The sequence below is a fragment of the Poecilia reticulata genome, chromosome 14, assembly GCF_904066995.2.
Source record: "Poecilia reticulata chromosome 14, P_reticulata-male-v2, whole genome shotgun sequence".
Lineage (NCBI taxonomy): Eukaryota > Metazoa > Chordata > Actinopteri > Cyprinodontiformes > Poeciliidae > Poecilia > Poecilia reticulata.
The window spans coordinates 24,018,090-24,041,538 of record NC_088843.1 but is presented as its reverse complement, the minus strand read 5'-3'; the positions used below and the strand labels follow the sequence as shown (position 1 = coordinate 24,041,538).

The 23,449-nt window shown below is 38.3% G+C and overlaps 1 protein-coding gene across 1 annotated transcript; it reads right to left on the bottom strand.

The window, feature by feature from the left end:
* Positions 1 to 1,854: 1,854 nt before the first annotated feature.
* Positions 1,855 to 23,349, bottom strand: rabep1 (rabaptin, RAB GTPase binding effector protein 1). Its single transcript, XM_008428531.3, has 18 exons — positions 23,190 to 23,349; positions 19,141 to 19,269; positions 18,583 to 18,786; positions 18,095 to 18,255; positions 17,619 to 17,738; positions 16,861 to 16,996; positions 16,403 to 16,581; positions 13,880 to 13,987; positions 11,755 to 12,216; positions 10,707 to 10,811; positions 10,417 to 10,533; positions 8,917 to 9,015; positions 7,784 to 7,924; positions 6,049 to 6,238; positions 4,502 to 4,557; positions 4,187 to 4,285; positions 3,921 to 4,037; positions 1,855 to 2,913 (listed from the first exon to the last, which is right to left on the bottom strand). The coding sequence occupies exons 1-18, from the start codon at positions 23,233 to 23,235 to the stop codon at positions 2,812 to 2,814; spliced, it is 2,571 nt and encodes an 856-aa protein (XP_008426753.1). The 5' UTR covers positions 23,236 to 23,349; the 3' UTR covers positions 1,855 to 2,811.
* Between the last annotated feature and the right edge of the window lie 100 nt (positions 23,350 to 23,449).

Sequence of the window (23,449 nt, the reverse complement as noted above, 5' to 3'; positions counted from 1 at the left end):
AGCTTGAATGCAGCAATAAAAAGCAGATTTTACTGCATCAACATATTGTTCTATATTTACCGTGAAAATAGAATGAAACCACAGGGCTTTGAAAAAGATGATCACTTTGAGTTGCAACATTTTTCTAAGTACATTTTAATGTAAATGTCAGGTTTGTCCCATTTCTGTGGGAAGCACAAAGTCAATTCAGGGGCCACAAATGGCCCTGGGCCCTACTTTCAACACCTTTGGGGGTCAACTGGAAGTTTAAATTTCATTTTAAAGTGGATCTGTGCATCACAGATTCTCTTGGGCTAGATGATTAAACTTTGTAATATCTCTTTCCTCAACAAGGAATCAGAGTCCAACTTCAGAGTCATGCTCCTCCCCCTCAGAGCATCTAATCTGTATCCACTACTGAATCAGACAAGAAAATGGGAGAATTAAGATTTCTACAGGCCAATAAATGACATTGGGCTCTTCATAATAAAGGAATTATAAACTATTAAGATCTACATAATACCAGTTTTTCTTCCTCCTTTTCAAAGTGTAAAAAACAACTAAATACCAAACTTATAAAATAAAATAAAAAGCCCATTTACCAATTATTTCATAAAGTGACACATACACTCAATATATCATCAATCCAAATGGTTGAACCTTCTCTGAAGACAGGATACCATACTTCATCATACTAATTGATGAAGTATGGTACGGAGGATGGAAAGAGAAACATAATAAAAGATAAAAGCATAAATATATAAATGGGCCAATGAATGTCAATACACTTAAAATGTACCAAATGATTTTAAAAAGGGGGAATCTTACCTAATGCTTTAATACATAACTGACCTTCATATTTATTAATTTTTCTTTTTAATAATAACTTCATTATTAATCCTGCGTTCCAGTTGTAGTCGTAACTGGGAAATTGCAATTTACCAGTCAAAAAATAAATAAATAAAATCAACTGGAACGCCTTCCGAAGTTGGACTTTCCACTGGGAAAGTGGGCTCAACTCCTTTGCGTTTCAGTATGGCGGCTTGTCAACAGCAGCAAGCTCTGGTGGAAACATGTTTATTTCACAAAAACACACGTGTAACACCGTGTCTAAAATCAATGTTAAAAGTTTGTTTGTGGAAAGTAAAATTTAAAACGAAGTTACTGCGAACAATGTCTATGGACTGGAACCTTGCTACCTCTGGTGTGACGTCGAACCATGCTCTGGAAGGCGATCTCTGTCAAGCTGGGAGAAAACTAGGAACAAAATGAAAGGAAATCCACCTTTATAAACCCCTCGCCGTCATGTGCCTTTAAATGTGATTGAATAAGCCCTTCAAAAGCAAAGGTGTGAGGGATCGGGATGAGCAGAGGACCAATGACGGGTGGTCCGTTGTTACAACACCTATATGAGGTCCACCAATCACAAAGAAGCACCGGCACACTCTAATTACATAATGAAAATAAAAATGCATCTTCAGTAGTAGTCATAGCCAATGGTGACTCAATACAAATTTTAATCCATTCAAACAGACATCCATCGCTGTTGTCTACGGATGCCGCTTGTGCGTCAGATTTACTGGCGTACCAGAAACACAACAGAAGTTTCTAACTGGGGACAAAAACCTGTAATTAATTAACGCGTTCACGTCCCGTTTCTGATTATAACACTTTTACTTGTAAGTTTGCTGCAGCGTGAGCTGGTATAAGCAGGTGAGTATCGAGTTAATTTTATGAAAACAAAACCAACACATTGAAAGTTCTCATCTCTTATCATAAAGATGATGGTTGATATTAAGGAAAGTTACATTTGTATTTTTCTGTTTTTCTCTAAACGTATAGAAACCCGTTATTCCACATAGGAATGAACTCTGAAACTTTTGAGGTCATTTAATTCAAATCAGTTCACAGACAACAGAAGTTCTTGTAGTGACAGACAAACCATTTCATGACAGTTTAGTGAAGACAAGCAGCCAGAGGAGGGAGGGAGGGAGGAGAGAAAACAGCTCATTAAGAATCCACTTCTTCTGCCCACTAACATTTAAGATCTTCAAAAAGACATTAAGATAATCAGGTCAAGAAATACCTGAAAAAAGGAAACCATAACAGAAGCAAATTAAAATTCATTCCATCCTATTATGATGTCTCATTGTCTTTCTTTTTTTCCCCTTCTCTAAGTGTTCCTGGAGTTAAATAGTGTTTTCTGACTATCAGGGAAAAACTAAAGCCCACAAATTCAGGTGTGAAAATGTTTCACACAAGCTCTTAATGATGAAACATTTTTGTTGGACAATATGAGCACCAAAAACAGGAAATCCTTAAAGAAATAGAAGCTATTGGTTGCATTATGATCCTTTAATCCCAGTTAAAGTTTGTGCAAGTATTTCTCATCCTTCATTATTTCAGGGGCGCAGAGAAAAAGACAAAAGAACGACAAGCGAGTGGATTAAAGAAGCGATTATCAAACGCCTTGAGCACAGAGGGAGACGGAGAGATGAAAAGTGCATTAGAGGACGACAAACCTTTGTTTTTGGTTGAGCTAATACAGACAGTCGTATCTACAGTAGAAACATGACACAGGCAGACCCCCCCCATCACACAGAGAGGGGCTTCCAGCCTCTCAATCCACAGTCACACATCAAGTTATTTACATGTTTTAGTAGTGTTGTTCTTCATTATTCCATCCGAGGCTTGAAATGTACACAGACAGCCGGGATTTCCTGTCATTCCAAACTCTTCCAGTGTGGTTACGGGTTGGATAATAACGTTAGCGGGTCGGTGGGAGGGGCGGAGAGGGAAACCAAACTGAAACCAGCCTCCAGTCTGAGGCCATCATGTCTCTGGAAGCTGGTTGATGTCGGTCAGGTTGGTGTCATTCAGGATTACTTTGATCCGATCCAGGGACTCCGCCTGTCGTATTCGCTCCAGCTGGACCTGCGGATAGAAAACAAACGCTGATTCTGATTTCATTATTTCTATCTGGATCACGGTTCCAAGGCGCTTCTAGAAAACGGTGTGAGATTCCCCCTGCAGGGTTGTGCAAAAGTATTCACACGTTGTCCACATTTTCTCACATCTTATTAATCGATTAGTCAGTAGGCCTGTCACAATATCAAATTTGGCTGGATGATAAATTGTCCCAGAAGTTGCTTCAATAAATGATAAAATGGCTGTTTTCAGACTATTTTCAAGTAACATAAAGACATAATAATCCAAGAACACATTCTCAAAGATCAATAAACTTTAAATTCCAATGAACATTTAACACTGGAACTGGAAGACATTTTAAATACCCAAAATAAATAAAACAACAGGAACAACATATACAATTAATTATGAGGTCTTCAAAAGCAACCAAAGCACCAGACTGAAGATTTTTATCTTCCAGTTTTTGGTAGAAATAGAAAAACATGTAAATGGATATTATGGTGCTCATTATAATTTATCATGTGATTAATTAATTTATTGCTTATTGCAACAGGCCTTTTAATTGGATTTTTAAAAAATTGGCATAAATTTCATTTGCACCTTTTTTATATTTTAGAAATATGTTGAAAGATGGAAATAAAGAAATAATAAAATAATTTTCTTAATTAAGAAAATAAATATTAATGTAATAACATTCCTTTAGTTCATCCTAGATTATTTATTGCAGAGGATGAATCTGCAACTAAAAAAATACTTCAAACATGTGAAAAGTTCAACCCTTTCTATTTGACTTAACATCAGTACAGTTTAAGGCTGATCTGGTGATTATTTGCTGGATAAAGAGATTCATAATTTGATAGCAAAAAGTGAATTTGCATCAGGTGAAGCCAGAGCTGCCACTTGAGGAGTTCAGGGTAGAAGTGGGGGAGGTGAGTAGAGGTCTGAAAACTCACTAAAAGGCAAACAGTTGCATGTGTCAGGACCAAAACATGAACTAAACAACCTCTGGTTACCTGAAGCGTCTGAGAAAGCTTGACAAAGTCCTTCTGGACCTGCTCACTAACGTCCAGCTCAGTCTGCAGCCGCTGGGCTTTGTCTCTCTCGTCCAGAACTTGACTTTCTAACGCACTCTATGGAATGCACACACACAGAATAAATGGAAAAAAGACACAAAAGACTTCATATTTCACCAGTTTCATTCAGAATATTCAGTGTGCTCAATTACTAACAGATTTCCCCCCCCAACATGTCATGAGTTGGACGTAACAGCAGCACAAACCTTTGCAGTGGCGACTTCTCTGAACTGATGCTCCAGGCTCATCTTCACGGCCTGGAGGCTGTCCAGCGTCTCCATCTTCTCAGCTAAACAGCTCTGCAGCTGCAAAAACAAACACGATGACATCAGAGGGTCAGGAGGACACAGCTGGCCCAATCACAGCTGGCCTAAATCAATTGGGATATTGATTTAGAACATCAATATTACAAACTTGGATGGATGGATAGAGGATAGGTGGATGGATGAATATGTTCAGATTTACAGATGGATGGATGTACAGATGAACACATTAACACAGAGAGGCTGAGGGAACCTCACCTTGTCCTTCTCTGCTTTAACCCTCTCTAGCTCCATCTTCAGGCTGGAGAACGACGCTGCAGAGAAAACAGAGGCATCATTAGAGACGGAGACGCTCATCCTCAAAGGAGTTCTGATTCATGAATTATTTAACCAAGCGGCTGCAGTTTGAGCTCTGCTTGTTAGAAACACACCAACAGACCAAACACAACGAGCTGCTAAACGCTACCGGACCGACCGGACCTCCAGAACAGGATGTGCTGGAAAAACAACACCAACACAATCTGGGGTTTAAAGTTGATGGACCATCAGAAAACAGAGGCAATTACTTTAAAAACATATAAACTCGCTTATTTATTTTAGCAAAAAAGGTCAGACATCAGATTTTTCCAGAAAAATATTTTCATAAAGGAAAAATTATTTAATTAGTTTTTAATTCTTTATGTTTTGGATAATTTACACTGCTAAGCTGGGAATGCATGTATGCACGCACGCACGCACGCACGCACGCACGCACGCACGCACACATACATATAAATACATCCATGTATTTATTTAAAAATAATTAATCAAATCTAATAGTATAAGCCATAAGCCAAAAACAGAAAAAAACAGATTAAGTCGTTTCCTGAATTTAAGGATCTTTGCTGTTGATCAATGTAAAAACATAAAATACCCTGAAATACTATTAAATTCCACTTTTGGACATGCACATTTGCTATTCAACATGAAATATAAAATCACATCTAAAGCTACAGTTCTGTGCAAAAGTCTTAAATCATCCCTCGCTTATTTAATTAAAATAAATGACATTATCATAAAATTAAAGAAAAAGAGCAGAAAAAAACTGAAAATTTTCCAGAAAGCCTGCAGGACTCCTGATCAAATTTGTTTTAGGAATTCTGTCTTAGTATGAAAATACCAAGAAATGAAGGGAGGGTTTAAGACATCTGCATTGTACCGTAAAACAAACCGGTACAAATGTCAAACACACAGTGAGGTGAATGTTCTCACAGCAGAGGACACAAAAGGCCCGTCGCTTTGAAGCCGGTTATGCTCAGACTGATAACTACAGTGCCTTGCAAAAAGTTTTCACACCCTTCGAACTTTACCATGTTCTGTCGTCACACTGAAACTGCAAACTTCATGTGAGAAACCCAGACAAGAGTGCATGGATGCGTCATGAAATTAAATAATTTATGGCTTAAATATTTAAAAATCAAAAAGAATTGTATGTATTTGTATTCAACTTGACTTCACTTTAAGTAATCCCTAATCATAGAGGTCAACTGCAGTAAATTGAGTCTATTATGTCTGCTTTATTCTAAACTTTCATATAAAATACACAAAATGTGAAAAAGTACAAAGGCTGTGAATAATTTTGCAAGAAACTGTGTGCTGCTAACACACACAAGCTGTTAAGTTTAGCCTTTTCATACCTTCCAAGATGTCTGTAATACAATGATCAGTGGAGGTAAAACAAAAGCAGAAACAGAGGAGAGTTAAAAAAAAAAAGAAAAATGCCCAGCAACAGCAGGATGCCTGACGTTTATGCTACAGATTCTCACCTATCTCCTCCTTGCAGCCCTCGATCTCCAGCTGCAGGGTGTCTTCCAGGTTCTCCTTCAGACACTGCTCTGCCTGGATCTGCTCTTTCAAGAACAGGATCTCAGCTTTTAGCTTCTCCTCCACGTGATCAGCTGCTGTCCGCAGCGCCACAACGTCGGCCCGCAACTGCAGCACCAGGCCCTGCAGATCCTGCAGAACAATCCAGTTGAGAACAATTTACCTTCTTCTGATGTCAAGATGAGAAGTTTGGGTTGAACTAGTTGTTTCACATTTATTTTTCACATGTTTTAACTATGCAGTTGTTGTATCTTTTTATATTTACTATATTTGTATTTGTTAAATCATTTATCTGAGAGAGTTTCAGGACATGAGCAGAAAATCTGACTGGAACATCTTCGCCTTTGCACCTCTGTTCTTCTTTTATATTGTAGGAGAAACGGCTGAAACAATTAATTGGATTATTTGCGATTAATCGATTTATGAAATAGTTGCCAACTAATTTAGTAATCAATTAACGTATTTTACGCACTATAAGGCGCACCTAAAAACCTTCAATTAAAAATATAAGTGCGCCTTATAATCCGGTGCACCTTATATATGGACCAATATTGAGGCACAACAGGTCTAGCAACTGCGGTAAGCAGCCACCAACTTCATTTTCACCCGTAGAAGAAGAAGTGGGCGGTGCATGTTGGGATAGTTGTCAGAACGCTGGTTTGTTAATAAAGTTTGACTGACCTATCTAGCTACCGGCCGTCTATAATCAGGTCGTCTGCAGGTCATTTAGCACCACGTTCTCCACGAACATGCTGTGTGTCAACGGAGAAGGGTGACTATTGTCCGGCCACGCCCTGGCCCAGTCGTGGAAGGCTTTCCTCGCCGACCGGAGTCGGACTGTTTTGTTGATATTCTTTATGTCAACAGAGTGGCTTTAGACATCCTTTAGTGCAGCTCCATCTAGTGGACGTAACTCCAGCCTCCACTGTAGCGTCTCTTCTATGCTCCTTATAATGCGGTGCGCCTTATATATGAAAAATGCTTTAAAATAGGCCATTCATTGAAGGTGCGCCTTATAGTGCGGAAAATATGGTAATCATTAACTGTATTGAGAGTTCAGACTCAAAAAAGCCATTTGCTAAACCCCCTCTCCCTCCAACATATTCACAACCAAAAAATATTAATTTTGCATATAAGATAAAAAAAAACAAAAACTTCTTTGTAAATATATCCTTCCCAAAACTACTCAAGTTTTAGCTTCTGGTTCAAATTCTGTAAAAAAAAAAATCTATTAATCACCTTTTGCTATCCAATTATTAATCAGTTAGTAAAAAATAATCATTAGATCAACCCTACACTGTATTGGTAAGTCAAGTAGAAAGGTTTGATGTTAAAAGTATTTTTTAGCTGCAGATTCATCCGTTGCTACAAATGATCAAGCGTTCACTAAAGGACTCCAGTTGTTTCATTTAGGCAATAAAATGTTTATTTTCTTATTTAAAAATGAATTTGCATATTTGCATCTTTTAATGTACTTCTAATATTCTAACAGTTTAAACTGTTAAATGAAAAATCTGCAGAATGTGCAAATTATACTATCCAATTAATCCATTAATCGTCAGAATAATCAATTACTCAAACAATTGTTAGTTGCAGAACTACATCAATAAAATTAGATAATTTTTAAAGTAAATTAACTAAATTAGATTTAGCCTGAGAGGTGAACTGAAGGCGTACCTGCACAGTGTTGGGCATCTGGAAGTCTTCTTGCTGCTGCAGCTCTACATGCAGTCGGTGTTTCCCCTGCAGGCTCTCGTTGTCTCTCTGTAGTCGGCTTAGCTCATCTGCCACCTGCTCCCTCGACTTCAACAAAACCACCTAAAAAGACCAAAAAAAATAAATTCTTCACATCTGCTTGGATCATCATTTCCTCCAGGGTGTTGGTTTTCATTTATGGTGTGATTTAAACTCATCTCTTTAGGCTTAAGCATCATGAACAGCAAAAGATTTTCCAACTATTGAGCAGGAATGATTTTTGCTCTTACTTTATTTTATTTCTGTAACCGTGGCAACAAAGTTGGGTTGTATTTTTTTTTTTTTTACAAATTGGAGCAGCTGAATAGTCTCTCTAAAGCTCACCAATCCCAGAAGAGTTTAAAAGGCAGAGAAAGAAGGAGGAAGTTCAAACCATCTTTCGATGATCATAGTGGGTAAGGATCACATCCTCTACTCCAACATCTCTCTATTCACAGTTAAAAACAGATTAAACTGTTATTGCCTAATTGAGCTGTTAGCATGTTATGACACCAATGAGACTGCCATACAACAACAGTCTTCAGTCAGAAGCTTCAATTTGTTGCAAGACTGACTGCTAGTGGAGATCCTGCCTGCCCACAGCTTCACAATTCACAGCGACTCTTTGAAGATACTACAATTCATAAAATACTTATGTTCTGTTTGAGTTTTTTGTTGTGGAAAGTGTTTGTTTTTTTGTCACTCCCAGTTTATATAGTACTAATAAATATTTTATTCTCTAATCGGCCCTCCTTTAATTGTTTGAAAACATTTTGAAAAAAGAAAAGTAAATTCTTAATAATAAAGTCCAATCAGTGATGGGTATAAAGACGTGTAGCGTATCCTAAACCCATTAACCTTGTCTTGTTATCAGTTGGTTGTGAAAAGCAGTGATTAAGTAGAGTAATAAAACCAGCAGACAGGAGCCACAAGCTGCTGCTTAGCTTGGCTGCAAATGATCAACAAAGACAAACTGATGAAGCCTTTCAGGCTGGCTGTCATCTTTTATATGCTGATAATAAAGCAATCAGGCAGGGACAGGCGGTGTGGCGTTAACAGCTGAACACGCTGCTCACCATCTGCTCCTGTGTGCTCCTCTTAGCCTCACTGAAGGCCTGTTGTAGTGTGCTGAGCAGCGCTTCTGATTCCTGGACACTCTGCATGAGGGCAGACACCTGTGAGGAGAAATCAAAACACGAGAGACTGCTAGTTTACACTCATAAAACCTATAAATAGAAAGGTTATGAAACATAAATAAAGAATAGCTGGCACGTTTTTGGCAATACAAAAAGGCTCTGTAGTTACATCTCACTTCAAAACAGTAAACTAGTACCATAACTACATGATAATGGACAATATGGGTCACAGTGTCGGTGGATTATTGTTGTAAAATGAACACAAACTGTCCTGGAGAAATCTGTCAATAGGACAACTCTTAGCAGGCACTCTTCACCGCAGGTGTAGTTCACCTGTACTGAAATACAGGCTGAATGAGTTGGCAAAAATAACTTTTAAGTACATGGGTAGGGTGCCAGATCACTAAGTCTCCAGGTTAGTGCCTTCAGACAGGATTTCACCTCACTTCCTGCTGCTCTCCAGACAAACCACCACATAAACCTTTGCTGTCAGTACTTTTGTCTTGGATATGCACCAAGGCACAACGCTTTGACAACTTTCAGCTGTCATGTTTGCTTTGTTACATATTTATCCATTATGAAAATGAACACGTCTATCATCAGCTATAACCCTGAACACAACTGACGTAAAAATGTAAAAATGAACAGAAATTCCTTTTAAATTAATGCTTCTTCATAAACTGCAGTCATCAGACTGTGATCTTTGCAGAGCAGAAACCTGCAGAATATGAGTCAGAGGTTTGTGGCAGGCCACAGCTCCATCACCCATCTTAAAGTAACTTCTCACTTACAAACTGACAAAACACACATGCTATTCTAAAGTCTTTGGTTTGGTTATTTTTTGCAGTACAATGTTGCAATGCAGATACGTCTGCAGATTCTTATCTCTCTGATTTCCTTTTCCACTTCAGAGAGCAGCAACAGAATGTTTTTGGTGTTGGAGATGAACTCCAAACAAAGCAGAATCTGTAAAATCCTTCATTACAGACAACCAGTCAGCATGTTGGTGGTTCTCAGGGGTTATTAGCAAGAAATGCAGATAATATCAGATGCTGCTCTCATCCTGTTTTAAAGCTGCTTTCTTCCCACTGTGACACCTACAGCTCTCTGATGTGAGAAAAGTTATTCAAGATGTCTTGTATTTTCTTCAGAGATAATGCTGTGAAGTGTTTTGTCACATTCTCATTACTAATAACTTTTTGTCCTTTTTTGCTTATTTGCCAACTAAGGCTTTAACTAAATGATTTAATCGTACAAATGTAAGGAAAATTCCTACAAGGTCTGTTGGACTAATTAATAGCGATTTTTTATCTTTCACATTCAACAGATTTATTTGTTTTCAGTTGAATTTTACGTAGGTGAGATTATTTCAATAATCAATTCATTACAATTAATCATTTCATTAAATTAATCGTTTCATTAGATTTATAGGACACATACCTTAGCATCAGTTTCCTCATTTCCTACTTTTACTGATTCTTCTAGACTTTGTTTCTCCGTCATCGTCCTCTCCAGCTGATCGTTAGCCTGGCGCAACATGGCCTGCAGCTTCTTCACCTGCATGAAAAAAAAACAGTCAAACTATGGAGACATCTCCAACACGAAGCATCACAGTTGAATTACACTAATGCTTCTTCAAAATAAACAATAAATTAGGTCACAAAATATGATGGTCTCATAAAAAGAAATAAATAAATCTGGATTTTCTTTGTGAAAGCAGAGAAGCGTACCTGATCTCGTGTTTCGGCCTCCTGTCCTTGAATGGCCTGCAGCTGCTTCTCATAGTTGGAGCACATGTCACAGCGTCGGCCGAGCTTCCTGCCAGCGTTTTTTACCTGGTTCAACAAAAACGTGACACAACAGAATGTTCATGAATGATCATCAGTCCAGATCAGCATCTGGAGTTCCTCAAGGCTACATTCTGAGCCTTCTCATGTTTTATTTAACAAAAGCATCTTTTCTTTGACAATGTGACCCTCCCCTTCAGCATAAATATTCAGTAACTGTATATCTTCTTTTGGACTAAATAAACATGAAATCACTGATTACATCCAGATGAAGTTGATGTCACTGAAATGAAACATAAAATAGTGGACACCTGGAGGTAGCCGTTATTCACGTATAAGTTATTATAGGTGAAGTCACATTTACTGTCATATGTAAGCACAAATATAGCAAAATCTCTAAGGGAGATTTTGCTATCTCCGTTAGAGATAGCAAAACTTGTGTTGACTCTGTTTGGTCAGCATGCTTTAATGTACAGAGTGGAAAGCGAAACTAAAGTCCAACATCTTCCTTATTTCTGCTCTTGGGGGTACAGCCAATCACCACAAAGGAAAATGGCTTCCTTGCAAACACAAGTAGCATTACGAGTTATTTCAGCTTCCCAAGATGATTTTTTTAAAATATATTTTCGACATGCTTTACGAAAAAACTACCAACAAAAAGGCAAATAGATGAATTTCCAGCAATAATTTGGAACATTATGACACCAAAATGTCCTAAGTGCTATTGATCTATTTTTTAATCACTCCTAATATTTTTCTGAAAAAACAAAAAACTGAATATTTATCTTTTTTGAAGTTCATATTGGGAAAAATACATAAAACTCAACAAAACTACTTTTGTTGAGTATCAAAGGTTTAGTTATTATCATTCCATATAATTTGGGATTATGTTCCAAACTGGAATGGATACGGAGTCGCAAATAGGTGGGGGTTCACTGTACTGTTAGGAAGTAAACTGGGAGCTTAAAGCACAGAAAACCAATCTGTGCACCTCTTGCTGCAGCAGGTTCCACTCGGTGTCGCTGACGAGCCGGTAGCCGGACGGCGGTAAGTAGGCGGTGTCCGGAGCGTGGGAGATGCTGGACAGCAGCGACGCCGTCTCCTCCTGTTCTGGTGTCATGGCTTTTATTGCTTTCTCCTGGTCCTTAGTCAGCAGGAAGTGACCCGCCGTCAGCTTGATGGAGCCGATGGACGAGGTCTCACCAAAACTACTGTCTGTCACGCCACAGTCGGCCCCCACCAGGGGCCCAAAGTCCGATTCGTCCAGGTTGCTAGCCGACTTGGCCTTGTGGTTGTGTCCGCCGAGTCCCTGCTGCGAAGACAGAGAGGACCCGAGGCTGTCGGTCGACTGGACCCTGCGCAGGTTGTCCTTGTAGGGGTCCCAAGGGCCGCCGGCAACAATGTCAGTGTCTAAGGAGTGTATGGATCCATGGGCACTGTGGTTGGTCGGAGGCTGACAGAAAAAACAAAGAAATAAAGAGTTTAGAGGAAAGAAAAATTTGTAGTTCCAATAAAAAAAATTAAAAAAAACAACCGAGATTTTAAAGCAAAGCTAGAGAAAATATTTTTTCAGGAAACCTTTTTAAGTGCTACTGAAGTTAAATAGAAACAATGTACACCAAGAATGAGCACTTTAAATCCAACTAAACTGCTGCTAGCAATGCCCCCCAAGTCAACGTTTACACTGGCAGGTAGAAATGGCTGCAAACAGATGCGCAATTATACAACCGTACATCTTTGAAAAGCAGATGTGTCACCTTCTGCATAACCAACAACAAATGCAGCAAGTGGTTTCTGGATGGCAAGTCAACAACATGTACACTGTATCCGCTGTACATCAGCCATTGTACAGCGGATACAGCGGTAAAACCCGCTGACCAAATGTGCTGGAGCTCAGCTTAGATTGATAGATAACACGCAGTCCCTCGATTATGACTTAATAATCTGGCCCATCTTCCAAACACCACAAAAAAATAAACTTATGGCCAAAAAACAGTGTTTGCTTTTTTAGCATTTGGGATGTTTTTAGCTACCGTAGAAACTCAACTGGATGAATAAAAATATGCAAAAAATGAGTTTTGCATAATTTCTGTCAGCAGATTAACCATAAAATAATTTTGTATCTAAATTAATTTATTTAGAAATGAAATTTATTTATTTAATTTTGTCCCATTTAACACTCCATAAATATCTGAAATCAGACACGAGTAGCACTTCCCACTGTGATACAGTGAAAATTAAAGTTACCTAGAACTGTAAATTATAGCCCCAAAAAAAATCTGAGAAAAGAAATGCAGCTTCAGTAAGAAGTAGTCATTTACAGCATAAGTTCATTGTTGCATGCAGCAGCTGCTGAAACAGAATTCAATTTATTTTGCAGTGCTGTTGCCCTTTTTCAAACTTCGCAGCAACAAACTCTGGGAGTCACAATGATTTTCAGTTCCTCTACAGAACCGTTACTGAGACCAATTTTCTTTCTTGGTTTGTGTACATCCTACCAGAGGAACGCTGTGGTTGCTCGACAGTTGCTGCAGAGTCGTCACCTTTTATGCTGAGCAATTAGGCAGAAGTGACCACAGATGCAACAAAATCGATACAAGTGTTGCGACTGATCACAGTGAGATTGGGTTAAAAGGTTTTCAAGACTTTGAGGACTTCAAACAACTTTTTGAAACCAAAGTATTAAACCGCTGACCTAGAGCCAGAGGTTAACCATTAAAAAGAAAGTTTTATAGTTATAAACCAATCAAAGTTTCAGCTAATTAAAATAACAACGACAGAAAACTAATTATTAAAGACCCAGATGTCTTATATATTTATAATCTGAACGTAAATCCCGTTTATTCTCTTTTGTGTTTGTGTAAATAAAAACATCCCAATTTTTTCCTTTGCTCCTTTCATTTGTTCCACTTTTGATGCATATTTATATAAAACCAGTGATGGAGACAAAGAATCGTAAAAAGACGTTTTCAGTTTGAAGCCGTGAGGAACAAAACATGTGAGGTCAGAGCGTGAAGGTGAAGAAGCTCACGTTTCCACCAGGGAACAGAACATGAAGCAACACTAAGATGAGCTGCTGTGCGTCTCGGGGGGACGGATCGGATGGCATGACGTACCTCCTCAACGCTCAGCCCCAGGAAGTCCTCCAGAGGCTCAGTGTTGTCTCCTCGATCGTCCTCCTGCAGGTCCTTCACCAGGCTCAGCCTCTCCTTCTCATCCTCCTCCTGGGAAAAAAGACAGATCTTAATCAGAATTTGTCCCATTTTCCTACTCCTCCCAGCAATAATATCACTAAGTGGTGACTTTATTAGATAAACTAGTATAATCTGATATGATCTAGTCATCAGCTTGGACAAATTCTGCCATCAAAGATAACAACATTAAGAGACGCTGAGGGGGTTTTATGTTACTAGATAATGCATATTGTTCTCGCAATCCTCCTCTTTCCATTGGATAAAAGATTTACAGAGTATTTAATTTTTTAAGAGTTGATGGAACTAGGTGTTTTTTATCTGTATACTCCAGTTAGCGATTGATCGATTACTAAACTAGTTGACGATTGTTTTAATCAGTTAATCACAATTAATCTGATTAATCAGTTAAGTCCTAAAATGTTTTTGATTAATTGTGATGAATTAATTACAGACCCTATAATTAACTTGTCAAAAAAATGTATGCAACACTAATAAAAATTCAAATTCAAAAATACTTTATTGATCCTAAAGGGAAATCAAATGTTGTTGTATATTAATTCAAATTCTTCAAAGAGTTTTTGTAGACAGTGACAGCTATCAAAAAACATCAAATCTGAATTTAGAAAAAATACAATATTATTGAAAGATGACCAAATATGCCTTAAATGACCTCAAACTGAGAATCAAAACAGCAAGTAAATGAACAGAAAGACCTCGACTTCTACACAAAACAGCCTCATGGCCTCATGTGTTTAGCATGGAGGTCCTGGCCTGCGTGCCAAAAGCAGCACCATGTCTGCTGGGAAATGAGCTCCATTAAACCCCTCAAGGTGCCCTGTGGTATCAGAGCATTAGAAGAAAATCCTTTTAGACCCGGAAGCTGTAGGTTAGATGTATCCAGTTCATCCCTCCACTCACAGTGCAGCTGGTTTATGATTCATCTCTACTCGGATTACAGTGACCGTAAAGCTTTCCTTATGGAAAAACACCCAAACTCAGGGTTCCCTCAACATTTTTCATGTCAAAATTCCCTGAATTTTCCTGAGTCAGTTTCCAGCAGTGGTAGTTCTAATGTAATTAGCGACCAGAGTGTCCAAACAGTTTGCAAAGGGGGCCAAAATACTCAGGTTGAAAGCACTTAATAAATAAAAACTCAAACATTTCATGTGACATTTTTCTTAATCTTCTCAATAATAAAAAGAACATCCAATATTTTAATTAAAGGAAAAAGCTGCCACTTTTTTTGCAGAAAATGAATTGAGAATGGTGGCATCATGTTGAAGCAGCTCTGTTAGTTCTGATTTGTTCTTTTTCAGACATTTCTTCATCATTTTGTTTTGTTTTGTTTGAATTATTGAATGTTTGGACAACTGTTTCCTCTAGTAGTAGATGCTGTGCAGCTGGAAGGATATTTGCTCTCACCTTTTCACTTCCGGATGGTTTATATTATGTGTAACAATAGAAACAAGATTACAATTAACTGGGAGCAGCTGATTAGCATTTCAAAAACTCACATAACACCTGAACTATGACCCCAAAATCCCCAGAGGAGTTAAAAAAAGGAGGCTTTATGAACCATGAATAGAGATTCAAAGAAGAGTGGAAAAAGTAAATGAGGTGGATTAGCAGCACTTGCCATCAACTGGTGGTTTCATCCAGGATGTGTTAATGATAAACATCATCTCTGCTACCCGAATACTGAGCTGTTAACATGTCTGATCGTCCCAGCACATCCCTTATGGTGTGTAGCACTGGATAGCAGTGGGAAGACTGGGATGGTGTTTAACAGATAGCTATGTTCTCTAAAATATAATGTATATTGCTGGTTTCATAAAGATGTTTTTATGATGTAAAACACTTTGAACTGCCTTGCTGCTGAAATGTGCTATACAAATAAACTTGACATAAAGTTGGTGTAAAAAGTAAACTTTTTAAAAATTCAAATATCTTTAATACTTTGACTAATTTCTGACTTTTCCTAACTACAGAGACGTTGCATATGTCATTGTTTTCACTCATCTGTGAAATGGGATACTCTTGGACCTTGTTATCTTGTTGTCATAATAATGACAATTAGTAGCAAAGCACTGCATCCCTTTTTCTTTTATATATCACGAGTACATTTAAGATTTAGCGTGCTATGCTGGCAACTACTGACTACCATTGCTCGCTGACCAATGGCAGTCAGCGAGCAGCTTTTTAACCTTCAGCATGGAGCTGAGGGTTGGATCTTGCGCGTGTGACGTCATGTTTCAACGTGTTTATCGAGGAACCCTGCTAACAGCCTCAGGCATATTTAGCCAAGATATTATTGAGCTCATGCATTTTTTTGTCATTTACCACTTCCAACCTCATTTGCGAAAACAAAAGTAAACCATCCATCAAACCGAGCTCAAGGGAAAGCTGATACTTAAACAGCAAAGCGATGAGTGACCGCTGCTGTACCTGGTCCTTCTTCTTCATCTCCTCCACCTGGCGGAGCTGTTCGGAGGACAGCACGCTCTCTATCCTTTGCATGTCCCTCATCAGGAGGCGCTGGGACTCCAGGAACTGGTCGTTGGCCCGCTGCCACGTCTGCTTCAGCTGGTTGTGCTGCTGCCGCTCCAACTCCAGTTTGTGACACACTGTGAGACGCAGAGGAGATTACCATCAGCTGCACCTTCAACCTCAACCACATTCCTAGAGTTTCGCATGTTAAAGAAAAACAACATCAATCATGAGAAATATATCTGCCTATGTTGCTGCATATATATAACCTGGTCTACAGAGACTTTTCCGGCCACAAAATTCTAAAAAAATTCTCCAAAATACAAAAAGGAATGAGCTAACATGTTAGCAGGCACACTCTTCAGTCAAAGCTTTCTTTTAATCAAAAAACTTCCACTGGAAGCCCTGAAACGAACCATCATGGAGCTCTTTGCGTAATTTCTCTGCATCTTCCTGCAGCACAGACTTCTGCGTGTTCAGCACAGCCACATACATCTCCAGGTCCGTACGACACGACTTCTCAGCCTCCAGAACGTGATTCAGCTCCTTCACCTGCCAAAAAAAATAAAAATAATAATACATACATATAAAAAAAAAAAATCAAACAAACCACAGCTTCTAATCTGGAAAATAAAACAAATGTTGTGTTAATGGTGAAAGCTCTCCACAATAGAAGCCAAAACTCTTTTAAAATTATTTCAGTCCATCATTATCAAGGTTTTCTGACGGTCTTGGGCTTAAAAAACTATAATATTAGGCTCTTTGATACCAGCAACCTCTCAAAAAGACGTATTGTTCCAGTTTGCTTAGTTGAATCACTAAAAATTACAAGAATACTCACCACTAATTGAGACTCTTACTGCCCACAGCAATAAGCATCTACAACAACTCTTTGATAAAACTTGGATGATGTGATTGCCAACAATATTGAATTTTTCTTGGGTTTAATAAGTATTTTTAACTGAACTGAGTTGAACTGAAATGAATAGTCCTCTGAAAGAAAGGACTATTGTAAGCTAAATCTAAAGAAATTATAGGAAACATTGCAGCAGCATGATACAGATCACAGAAGTTGAGATAACATATAATTTCTAAAATGAATCAAATATGTTTCTTACAGCCACAAACTAAAAACAAACTGCCATTATTTAAAAACCAAATATTCCTGACTGACCTTGGACGCCTCCAGCTCCTTCACCCGGTCCTCGGTGCTGCTCAGCTTGGCCTTCAGCGCTGCGATCTCCTGCTCCATGGGCATCACCACGGAGCGCAGCTTCTCTGCATCCTCCTGAGCCTGAAACAAACGATGCATTTTCAAACTCAAACCACTAACAAATACATAGTGTTAGGGCCATTGCAGATAGAAAAACAAAACAAAAAGGAGGATTAAATTTCTGCCATAAAACTCAGAAATTTTCTAGAAAAAATATGGAACTGTTTTAGCTCCAGAAGTCAAAAATTTGCAAGAAAAACTCAAGTTACCAAGTTTTTTTTTTCTAGAAAGTCTGTTCTCATTTATCTCAAAATTTTAGTTGAATGAGTTTTTCCAACTTTTTTATCTATTTATTTATTCCATTTTTGATTTTAAAATAAACCTCTAGTCAGAGTTCTTAGGAGCCAGGGTTCTCAGAGTGAGGTCTTGTTATCTACCTTCTTCATTTCGTCCTCCAGGTTCTCCTCCTCCTGTCCCTCCGTGAGGCGCCGCCTTAAGTCGCCCAGCTCCCGCTCCATTGCCTCACGGTACTGGTTCCACTGGGCTCGTTCCTGCTCCAGGCGCTGGTGGAACTGGACCTCGTATTCACACACTGTATCTGCAGACAGAGAACAAAAAGAAACATGTAGTTTAGATGTAAACGGAAACATTAACAGTTCTGTTATTAGGTTTTAATTGTAGACTTAGCCTTTATTTTCTTAACTAATTATAAAACAGAATTATAATAAGAATAATACGTTGTAAACACAGTTCACTTGTTTGGTCCGCATCAGAGTTTGATTGCAAAAGTCACACCTTCCCAATACAAGCACTTTTAGTGTCTGTATTTAAAACTATTTCACAAATCATAAATAATCAACAAGCTCAATTCATCAAACAATTAAAGGGACTGCCGTTATATTTGTTCAACAGAGGTTGAGTTTACCTTTCATGATGGCCTGCAGCGAGGCCACCTCCTCCTGCCATTGGCTGCGGACCTGGTCGATGGCTTCCTGCTTGGTGTTTTCCGACACAGTGGCCACGGCTTTGATGGTTTCGATCTCGGCCTGAGCCTGAGACAGATGAGTCTGTACGGCGCTCAGCTCGCTTTGGGAGTTCTCCAGGGCCTCGGTTTGTCTTTTAAGTTCCTCTGGGGGAACAAGACGGATCAGACACGAATGAGCAAAAATCCAAGACAAATGGGGTTAAACAGACAGAACAGGAATAAAAAATTTTTTATTCCCCTTCACATGCATCTTTAGGAAGCTATGGAAGAAGGTTAGGGTCACTGAGAAAAAGGAATTGTGACTTTTGATTTCAGAAGATAAAAAAAATTTGATTCAGAATTGCAAGATTTTTTTTATTGGCCCTAATCTTCTTCCATTGGAAACCCTTATTCAGCACAGACAAATGTACTTCTACCGTCTTTAAGTTCCTGACCCTTGGTGCTTCATTGTCAATGATTTATGAAGTAAAACTAGTTTCACTATCTTGGGATACCTACGTTCCTTGGTCAGGTAAAGCTCTTTGAATTTGGCTCGCTTCTGGTTGAACTCGGCCTCCAGCTGCTGCTTGAGCCGGATGAACTCGGCCCTCTCCTGTTCCAGAGCCGCCACACGCTGCTGAAGCACCTCTGGAAGACAAGAGGAGGAAACAAACACACAACAGTTAGTCAGCTGCTGACTGCATGTAACCACAGAGGATGGAGCAAAACAGAGGAAAACAGTGTACTGTTTAATTACAAGAGTTTCAGACAGCATAATCAACATAACAAATCCAAAAGGTGTGAAAATATGGTTGTTCAACTAGAAAAACAAATAAATTATTCTTATAAGATAGCAAACTCTCTTTTAGCTGCTAAACAAATTGGAGCTCTGTAAGCAAAAACTGGTCAATTAAATTTTACGTTAAAAAAATGTCACATAATATTTTCCATTAATTTCAAAATGAAGATAAAGGCTGTCTTTGTTGCCATCCTGATTTCATAATACACCAAAAAAAAAAAAAACATAATTTACAGAATCTAAAACCTCAGCAGAGAAACACATATAAAATCACTGAAAATATTCATCACACTTTAAAGCCTGAATTTATATACAGTTGAACAAAAAAGCATTATTAGTGCCTCTTTGCTGTCAATCTGATGTTAAATCTGATTGACAGCAAATCAGATTCTATTTTAAATAGACGAACTTAAATACATTTCTATGCTTATTAGATTAAAATTAGTTCCAATCGATTAACTAATAACGCCTGCTCAGACCTTTTTTAGGGTTTGCAGTTTGGCCGCAATCCAGCAGTTGGCGCCACTGGTCATCCATACGTAAGCGGACCCAACTGATACAGAATTAAAGAAGGCAGCGGTATCCCACAACAGGAAAGTGAAGTCGTCCACGAAGTGTCCGTTGTGGGATTCAAAATACCTTTTTATCCAATTCTGTTTTTAGATATAGACACTCGAGGAACTTAAGTTTCACCGTAGAAATATATCACATTTTCACGGAGTGGGCAGAAGAGTCTGCGGTCCTCCTCGTATACATAAGTGTTTCACATATTTTATTATTTTCATCTTTTATTTTTCAATTCAGGTTTCTGTTGTGCTGTATTTTACAAATATGTCTAAATTTAACAATTGTCTGTTTATTCGGTTGAGCTAACAAGTAGACTCAAATAAATGCTAAAATACAACGATGTACTTTTTTAAATTCAGCATACTATAGCAAATGTTGCCATTTGTGTTAAAAGAAAGACCTTGATACAACATAAGACTAGGGTTTTGGAAAAAATGGCTGCTTATCAATTAATCTTTAGTTGATCAATAAGATTAATTGATCATTTGCCTGAAAGAAACAAAGACATTCAATAAAGAGTCACACTAGAGCTCCATTAGGGAAAACATACAGGAAGTCCTTCGATTGTATAGCCATGATATACTCATTGCAAAATATCATCATGACTTTTCACCCCTGAGGTCTTCCTAACTGGACTCACATCTGCAAATCAAACAATAATAAATATTTATCTGGCAATTAATCGGAATGAGAGGTTAAAACATTTTTTAAAAGAGACATATTTTAGCTTCAGTGCTAAACTAGAGCAGAGACTGTGTCCTCTCCTAACCAGCCTGACAATACATTCAGTCACAGGTTTTTCCTACAGCAAGAGCGGCTCATACCTGATTTAATTCCTGTCACTTAAAATCAGCAGGACGAGCAGGGAGACGGTGACATTCTCACATGCAGACAGATAAATGGAAACATTTACGAGCCACAAGCAGCAGATAGGTGCTGCTGGTCATGTGATAGCTGAGCAAACTCCAACATGGGATTTTCACATCGATTCCTTGTGTTTTCAAGCCCAAACTTAAGTTCTGCTGCCCCAAACAGTAACAGCAACTGTACATAACTGTACTGTAAAGAAAATAAAAAATTACCAACAAAAACATTAACTAGCCAACTCCACAAAGTACAGCAGTCTTCACTGTACTCAACAAAAGACTTTTTAAGTAGATCAGAGTGACTAAAACCAAAAGTTGGTTAAAGTTTTTTAATCCAGTGAAATATTGTTAGTATAAAAAAACAACAACACAATATTTAGTCATGCGTTTAAATTTAAAAGGTCATTACCAGTGTTGCCATTTCTCCTTCCTCATCATGTTTAGAAATGATCAGCTGACTTTAAAATGCAGAATGAAGGTTGTGGGTTCAAATATGTGGTCTTTTGGCGTGGGGATTGCATGTTGTTTTTCCTGTGGATTCGCACCGGGTACTCTGGCTTCCTCCCACAATCCAAAAACATGTTAGTTTGAGTGATATCTCTAAATTACCTTTAACTATGAGTGCCCTATGATTTTCTGTCTTGACCTGTGATGAACTGGCAATCCTTTCCAGATTTGTAGCATATACATTTTCACATAGGACCAGCTTTACCCCTTAATAAATGACATTATAACATGAAAACTTATTTTTTGTATTCAAAAATAGCTGGATGGTTGGAAACATTTAAATGTGGAACCAAAAAATTGTAACAGGGGCAAATAAAGATAAAAATGGTATTAAGGTCTATCTTATAATCGTTTCAGTCAGAGATTACTTTTTAATTTTGGAAAAAAAATAAGGAAATTACAAATCACAAAGAGAAACACCAGAAATCATTACAAGTAAACACTGAGTTTTAAGCTAAAGGAAAGTATCCAAGACTGGCACATTTATAACAGAATCAGCTTTCTTGGCCAGGTTTCTGTGCACAAACAAAGAATTTGACATTGCAATAGTAATGTCAAATATTGAAAATCTATATCAGATATGGGCACACAGCACAGGGAAATTTGAAACAAGCGAAAAATGTAATATTTGCAATCAGACTTTATGCAAAGCATGTGAAATTCTGCAACGCTTTCCAGCTTCTGACCCACAAAATAAAAAATGTAAGAAGTTCATGACCCTGTCTCCTTGTTTTGCAAACAAGCAGATCAAAAGAGGTATAACAGCAACACAATCATCATCAACAGCCTGATGATTAACCAGTTTTATAAATTCCAGGCCTGTTTTTCTATGTCTTTTTTACCATTTTTAAAATGCATATGCTTTTTTGTTACTATTTTTGGTTTTTATCTTCTCAATTGGATCTTAAGCTCTCTCACACTTGCATACAGGCAACCACATCTTTGGGAACTGCTACTCTAGCCTACCTACTACACTTAGCATACAATCAGTCCATTCTTGATGCAATGTTGATACTGTAATGATATTCTACTTATTATGCAGCTCTATTTATGACTGTGTCATTATTTTCGTTATCTAGATGAGGTTAGCACACATTTCTAAGGGTATGTTTAGCAACGTTAGCAGTTTGGAAGCAAAATGTTGTTCATCCCTGCAACAAAATTGAGAAAGAATGTCTGCAGATCCCAATCGAATAGGATTGGATGCTTTTATGAAATTTAGTTTGGCTAAACAAACACTGAAAATTATGAAAAACTCAATGATTAACTTTACTATTAGTAATATCGATAACATAAACACAACTTACTCAAACGTAAAAGAGTTGGCTGGCTTGCAAAACAAATACAATGTGCAGGTGAATCAGTCAGCCTAACATGCAAGTCCAACCGTATATATTCAGAAATTTTACATTTGGCTGATATGGCCCACAAGAACTGCATGACAGGCTTAAACTTCAGGACCAGAACCGACATTTAGATCAAATTGGTATACGTAGATAAAGCTCACAGTTAAACAGCAGCTAGAAAGAGTGGTGGTACAGAGAAATTAACGTTATTCTGTTGTGTTTATAGGTAGGTAAATTTGGCAATAAAACACCTGTTCTGTCACTTAAATGTTTAGTAAAACTGAAATTGATAATGTGATGTTCGTAAGAGCCCACAGTGGGTCTTAGTAAATGTTCAATAAGAGCCAGTGACACGTCGCACTGATGATGCTAACTGGCTAATGTTGTCAAGGATGCAGAGGCCGCTGCCTTCGGGTCTGTCAACCGTCAACACTCCCCCCTACACCCGCCACCAGAGAAGGGCGTCAAACACAGGACAGTTACCGTCATGTTGGGACGACAGAGGGGAACCCTCGGCCTCCTCGGCCATGGTTTCCTGAGGGAAGCTTCAGGCAGTTAACAGAGAGGTGGGAAACAGCTATGAGCGCCCACGAAAACAAGCTAACATCACAACCCGCTGTGAAGCTAGTCATGAAGGAAGGGAAGAGTTTCTGGTTAGAGTTTCAAAATAAAACCAATCTATTTTGCTTTGAGGACACTTAATAAAAACTGTAGCATATTTACGTTTGAGAAAACACCAATCA

What these genes read in the sequence shown, in the direction of transcription:
- rabep1 (XM_008428531.3), bottom strand. Translation starts at nt 23,235, where the DNA reads ATGGCCGAGGAGGCCGAGGGTTCCCCTCTGTCGTCCCAACATGACG. An exon ending in GAGAAGTCGCCACTGCAAAG is followed by an intron (nt 4,038 to 4,186) that starts GTTTGTGCTGCT and finishes TGCATTCCATAG; the next exon opens with AGTGCGTTAGAAAGTCAAGT. An exon ending in AGCTTTCTCAGACGCTTCAG is followed by an intron (nt 2,914 to 3,920) that starts GTAACCAGAGGT and finishes TTCTATCCGCAG; the next exon opens with GTCCAGCTGGAGCGAATACG.